General features: G+C 26.0%; 1 protein-coding gene across 1 annotated transcript in view; it reads right to left on the bottom strand.

Annotated features, from left to right (window-relative positions):
* The window catches only part of LOC136080633 (location of vulva defective 1-like), a 205,367-nt gene that overhangs the window by 68,348 nt on the left and 129,519 nt on the right, over positions 1-7,500 (bottom strand). Inside the window, exons 11-12 of the mRNA XM_065797535.1 lie at positions 4,629-4,926; positions 3,579-3,806 (exon numbers count right to left, since the gene is read on the bottom strand). Coding sequence (XP_065653607.1) covers positions 3,579-3,806; positions 4,629-4,926 — 526 coding nt within the window. The remainder of the gene's footprint in view (positions 1-3,578; positions 3,807-4,628; positions 4,927-7,500) is intronic.

Genomic DNA, 7,500 nt, shown 5'->3' with positions numbered 1-7,500 from the left:
TTTATTTGTTGGTTGATTGTTTTCTAATTTACTTATTATGTTTAGATTCTTAAGAAAGGAACAGTAAAATTACTGCTAAAGCAGTTTTTGAAGTCCTTTGGCCTGTTCTTCTTTTCTTCGTTCTTTGTTCTTTTTATATTGGACAATTATAAACAAATAAATCATTATAAAAAAACATATAATTATTTAATTTAACACTATTTACTCATTATTTATTAAATATTTAATTGAAAATAACATTTTTTGTTCTTGTTACTGTTATAGTCTATGAACATTTCTGTATATCGCTTTCCTAATAAAAACGTAAAATGTAACCAATGTAAATATTATAAATGTGAGCCGTTTTTAATGTAATAAAGAAAGACTTCATTCCAAAAAAGATCATCTCCATACATAATAAGTGTAATAAATTGTAACTATGATCTAATACAAACCTCTTGTATCATTTTTTAAATAACTATATATAACATTACCAATAACAAAAAATCAATTAAAACAAAAAAATACACAGTTTATACTGACTTGATTTGTAACAAAAAACATTTAATTTAAATCTCTAACAAAAATATATTTTACCCATATCAATTTCTATTTTTTATAGATAAACTTTTTTACAAATTTAAATATATTTCATAAATATAAAATACCAATATTTGACTCCTAACAATTAGAAATAATTTAACAAAATCACACTATTAGTAACAGTAGTAAGAAAAAGACAAAAACTTTATACAGGTTGTTGAAAAAAAAAATTCATACAAAATTTTATTTTTTCAACAAAAACTAAACCACACAAATTGGAGCATTTTAAGCCAAATAAAATCAACTTTGAGCATTATTTATATGGATAACTAACTATGGATAAGACTTAGTTGTACCATAATGATCCTAAACTGAAGCAAGATTTTTTACACTGGATTGAAGCTGGTTCTTCATCTCCAAAGCAGGTGAAGTCAGAACGATAAGCAAAAAATGTTATAGTGTCAGTTTTTTTGAGATACAAAAGAAGTTTTGTTTATATATACTTGAAAAAAGTGAAACAATTGAATGTAAATATTATAACAATCTTTTAAACCAGTTGAATAAAAAAGTTCAAGAAAAAGACTTTCAGACAAAAGACTTCCAGAAAAAAACCACCATTGTTCACCAAGACGATGCATGAGTTTTTTAACAGTGAAGAATTCATACTTTAACCTAATAAATTAAAGTATGAATTCTTCACTGAATTTAGCTCTTTCTGATTATAACCTCTTCAGAAACTTGAAATCATTCCTTCATGGTAAGCATTTTTTATCAAATGAAGAAACATTTTCAGTCGTGAAACAGTATTTTGAAGAGAGACTGGAAAGTTATTACAGAGATGTTATTAAGTTATTGAAGAATCTTTGGAACAAGTGTGTTTAGGTTGATTGATTTTATATTGATTGAAAAAACTAATTTTATTAAAAATAACACATTCTTTCATTTTTGCTTTCAAAACATTTTAACCAGTATGTATATAAAATTTTCCTTTTAAATTTAGTTTAAGGGTGTCAAACTGCTTCTTTTTTTTTACCTTTTTTTGATGCTTTTTGACCCTGCGTGCCACCCTTAAATATCATTGAATTTAGTTAATCAAATTTTTTGTTTGTTTGTTTATACATATTTTTTTTCTATATCACGATGACTAAAATAAAAAAAATGTTATATAAATTTAGGAACTTAACTTAGTTAAGAATATAAAGTGGCTCAGCCTTTCAATCATGATTTTTATGTCGTGCCCTAGGCAAAAACACCTTTCAAGATTCTATTAAGAAAATCTTTTTAGCCTTGATTGCTCCTGGTGTCAATTGGTTTTTAAAGGTTTATATTTCATTTATAAGGCTTTTATATTTCATTATTAAAGCCTCAAACTCTTTACTAAAATAAATACTAATTAGATAACTATACAATTTGCTTCCATCAATTTTTAACAAATAATATTAACTGTAAAACGCATTGCATGCAATGAGTTTTGTATCCTTCAAGTTGCCAGGGAACCTTCAGCCTAGGTTTAATGCAGCAGTTCTCTTCTGTTTCTGGATTTCTAATTCTGTTTTAAATTAAATGTAAAACCTTTGCTTTGACAAGCTAGCTTTTTAAGGGAAACGGTTCTTGTAGCTAAATATAATAATGAATAATAATTTTACTATAATATATTAAAAAACGTATTTGATATAATAAACCTAATCAATCGAAAATTATTATAGGAAAATGACTACAAATGGTTTAAATAAATTTTAAATAAATTTAGGTCTGGATTTTATAAACACACGAAACCTGGATTTGTTCACTGGAAAAGTTTCAATCCATTTACTTCTTGCAAAAAATTGAAAAATTTGATTATGCAAAATTCATGGTTGTAGCTGAACTTTAATTATAAATAAAACTTTACTTGCAGAAGCGTGCTGTATTTTACCGCTTATTAAAGAACTCTGATGAAGACACATACAAGATTGTATACAATCTGCAGCAGCTACAAGTTCTGCTAAGGTGTCTATTTAAGAAGCTTTTTATGCCAGACAGTTACCTTTATACAACTTCACAATGTGTACCATCATGTCAGGAAAAAATTACTGTAACAAAATAACTTTTGATGGCGGAAGCTAGATTAAAGAGGTATTGTTGATATTTCTCATATGAGGTCATTTTTTTATTACAGTGTGATTGCCTATTTGTAAGAATATCATAAGACATAGCAAGCAAGTCACCACACCTGAAAAAGACATAGCAAGCAAATATCACTACACCTGAAAAGAATCATTAGATATTCAAGATGCATGCAAATGAAGTGTTTGTTTATATCAAGGTAGCTTCTTCTTTTCAACAGTTCAAAATTTCTACAGTTCTCTTCTACAGTTCAAAATATAATAGATAATAGTGTCTTCCTAGTTTTTTTACCAGAAATGTTTATTTGCCCCTTTGCTTCTTTTTTTTTTTTTTTTCCACAAGTCTCTGAAATAATTTTTTATTTTACTTTTTATCTAATGTAAAGGAACTATAATTACAAAAATTTTGACATTTTTTTTAGTTTCTAAAAACATACTTATCACACAAGAATATCACACAAGAACCAATAATATATTAAAAATAACTATACTATATTATTAGTCATTAATATATTACAATATATATATATATATATATATATATATATATATATATATATATATATATATATATATATATATATATATATATATATATATATATATATAAATATAAATAAATTTGCAAATACAAAACACTTAATCAATGTTAAAGTTTTGTTCAATTTTATTAGTAAAAGGAAATCACACTGCAATCATGGAAACAATTTTACGTATAGAAATAATAAAAAAACTATTTTAAATTTATAAAAATAAATAAAAATTTTATTGATATATCAATATTCTTATTTTTTTAATTACAAATAATACAAAATACAAAACTTTAAATTTGTATTTGTATCATAGTTTAAAAAAATCTTTATATAGTGAATTAATATAGTGTTAAACTGCAAGTTTTCAAATATATTTTTTATAAAACATTCAATAAAAACAGTATATATAAATTCTTACTTCTTGTAAACTAGACAACTCCTGATGCTTTTGTTGTTTCAAAGTATCTTCATCAATCATATCAAATAATTCATTAACAGATGACAAAGTGATATTGTATTGATTTGCTGAATTTTTTTTTATATTATAACTAACTGCTTGAACAAGATTAGCAATACTTTGGGTATCATTTAGACTGATGTCAGTTAGAAAGCTTTTTAAGTTTATTGGTTCATTATTTGGGTACACCTATTTATATATGTAATGAAACATAAAAGATTTAAAAATAGGTTTAAAAAAAACCATTTTAAAATAATTTTACTTAATTAAAAAAAGCAATGTTTGTGTCTTGAAAACATTTTATTTACTTTATACAAAATAAAGTTTAATTGATTTCTACTTTTTTTTTTTTCGACAAATGTTTTAAAATTTTTCAAAATTCTTCTCTTACTCTTATTTTTTCTTATTCTTTGTTTTTTTTATTATTATTTTAATTTACTCTAAATTGTTATAGTTTAAATAAAGCTAATTGGTTGATTAAAAAGTTTAACTATTTTGTTTAAAATTAAAATTATGTGTGTTGCTATTACCCTGTTTTAAGTGACTCACTGTTACACTGTGTCTCATTATTACTCTGTTTTAGTTTTTGTTATTACCCTATTTTCTACATTTTTTAATATAATTTTATTATTTTATTTTAATCTAAAATGTTCTAGTTTAAATAAATAAATTTAGTTGACTAAAAATTTAAATGATGTTGTTTAACATTCAAATGAAAATCTTCTTTGGTTACTGATATATTCTGACATTACTTTTCATTTTTTGAATGTTCTTTTATTACCCTATTTAAGTGTCTTGTTATTACCTTGTTTAAAGCACCTGGTTATTACCCTGATTTAAATGTCTTGCTATTACCCTGTTTTACTAGTATTGCTATTAACCTGCTTTAAATGTCTTGCTACTACCCTGTTTTAAGTGTCTCGTTATTACCATGTTTTAAGTGTCTTGTTATTAACCTATTTTTCTATAAGTTTTTCATAGTCAACTTTAAAAGATTTTACAAATGCCAACCTTAATATATAGATAATATTCTGTGTATGCTTGGTATTTGCCAATCACTTTTATGATAATTCTGATTTTGTAATCATTGCTCTCATCACCTGGGCCCATTATAAAGTTTATTAAACTTGGTTGGTCAGCAGTACCTGCATTTAAGATGGGATAATCAATTGAAGTTACACTATTAAGTTTAATTTGTTGTGACTGACCATTATCATAGTAAAATGCATAGCTAAGCGATCCATCAGAATCTCTCCATCCATTACAAAAAAGGACAAATTTTGTTTTTAGGGCGAATCCTTCAGCTGGGCTGTTAAAATACATAAAGTTTATTTTAGTTAGTAAAAACACTGTTACTACAAACAAGTAAACTTACCTTTTCTATTAATTTAATTTTTTGTTTTTGTTAAACTTATATTTAAAAATTAAAACAGCTGACTATTACTTAAAGTAAATTTACTTGTCTGTTAAATTAAGAGTTTTGCAACAAATGCTCAAACCTTACAAATAAAGTACACTTTAAGTAATAACTGACAGTTAATTATAATTTCCTGTCTTTTAGAACAGCTGATTATTACTTAAAGTAAATTTATTTGTCTGTAAAGTTAAAAGTTTTGCAACAAATATTCAAACCTTACAAATAAAGTACAGTCTAAGTAAAACTGACAGTTGATTTTTATTTCCTGTCTATGTTGTTTTAAACAAGTTTGATTAGGACAAGCTGGAATACTTAATTGTGTTTTAATCAATGAATGTTATTGATGCAATGGAATATTTTGTCTTGCTAATTCGTATTGCTACACTCAAGCCTAAGTAATGTTAAAAAATTTGCATCTAATTATATCTAATAATCTAAATTTTTGATGCATGTGGCATACGCATCACATTGTGCTAAACTGAATTGTGAAGAAATCTATCTTTTTTGAGGTGAGGGTTCCATTCTTGCACAGGAAATTTAAGGTGGGGACATATGTAGCAAGTATATTATTTTTTCCAGAGATGAATATCTAGGCTGATAAAAAGTGACCGAATACATCAATTTACATATTTGTGCTGAGGATTTAAAATCTTTAGATAATAAAACAACAACATCTTGTTCACATGTATTTTTTAGTAGATTGAATTACATACTAGTTTCTATATTTAATTTGGTAAAAGAAAACTGTTCATCCACAGAGGTCTTTTACTAATGAGTTAATATATATATATATATATATATATATATATATATACACTACCGGCAATTAATTTGAGACCAGTGATGAGAAAACAGTAATTCTATTAAAAATCAATTAAATTTATCCGTTATATTTTCGTTTAAGTTTTTTTCGATGTCAGTGAATAAAGGAACTACAAATTAGTTCATGAAATATACTTTATTTAGTTTTCTTCACAAATATTTCTAAACAAATAGAAAACTTAACTAACATTAAAAAGTTAAATTGTAAGGTCTTTATTATTTTGCACAAGTTTCAAACTTTGCGTTCATCAAAATAACCACCACGTTTCTTCATTACTGCTTCACATATTCTTGGCATACGAAAGATTAATTTGTTTAAAGTTTCCATGGTCTAGTGACTGTGCAGGCCAGTCCATTAAAGTAAGGATTTTTTCTTGTACTAGTTGATTTAGGTAATTTGTACAACGTTTAGATTTGTGCTTTGGGTCATTATCTTGCATAAAAACAGGCTGGTGTCGAACCACCATTCGATGAGCAGATGGAACAGCATGATTCTCCAAGATTTCTCTGTATTGCTCCTTTTTCATAATTCCACGAACTCTGATCAAATCTCCTATTTTGTAACCTACAAAACAACCTCATACCATTATTGAACCTCCTCCATGCTAAACAGTAGGCACAATGCACTGCGAAATGTAACGTTCATTCTGGTGCCGGCGTACAAATATTCTTCTCTTGTTGCCAAATAATTCAAACTTGGACTCATCGCTCGATACTACTGTTTTCCATTGACTTATTGTCCAGTTGGCATGTTTTCGAGCCCATTGTAGTCGTTTCACCTTGTTTGCTTTCTTTAGCAACGGTCCAGCTTTCATCAAACAGTTTCTTATTGACCGGACAAAAACAAGTTTTTCAGCAGTTTCATTGTATTCTCTCATTGTTTGTGGAGCAGTTAATTTTCTGTTTGACATAGATAATCTTGTAATACGAAGATCACCATGTTCATCTATTTTTCTAGGCTGTCCAGGTCGCGGTAAGTCACAATATTGACCAGTTTCCTTGAAACACTTGATTGTATTGTGAACTCCAGTCTTTAATACTTTCATTCTTTCAGCAATTTTTCTTTCTGAAACACCTTCTTGATCAAGTAAAACAATGCAAACTCTCTGTTCAAAGCTTAATTCTCAAACTGGAGCCATTTTAGTACGACAAAATAGAAACTAAGAAAACATAAACAATTCAAATAATACAATATTTGTATATTTATTTGCAAGTCATTATATACTATATTGAATCTACATAAAGTATCTACAAGAAGCTACCAATGAGAAAAATTATATTTTCAATATCAATTACAAGTCGTTAATCAAAATTAAGTATCAGTTAAAAATAATACTAGTATTGTCTTTTATGCTGGAAGAACTCAGCAAATACACTTTTGCATACTTTTGTACATAAGAAAACTTTTAGGTGCAAAAATGCCCATATCCTATTCTATCCACTTATTTATTGTGCTCTTTTTATTTTCGATCAAAAAATAAAGAAGTGCAAATATTATAATTAGATATATTTATTTTGAAATGTAAATATTGTTTTTAACCGCTGGTCTCAAATTAATTGACGGTAGCGTATAGGAAGTGTATATATATATATATATATATATATATATATATATATATATATATATATATATATATATATATA

The sequence above is a fragment of the Hydra vulgaris genome, chromosome 05 (genome assembly GCF_038396675.1).
Source record: "Hydra vulgaris chromosome 05, alternate assembly HydraT2T_AEP".
Lineage (NCBI taxonomy): Eukaryota > Metazoa > Cnidaria > Hydrozoa > Anthoathecata > Hydridae > Hydra > Hydra vulgaris.
The sequence above is the reverse complement of the archived record's forward strand: the minus strand, read 5'-3'. Positions and strand labels throughout refer to the sequence as shown.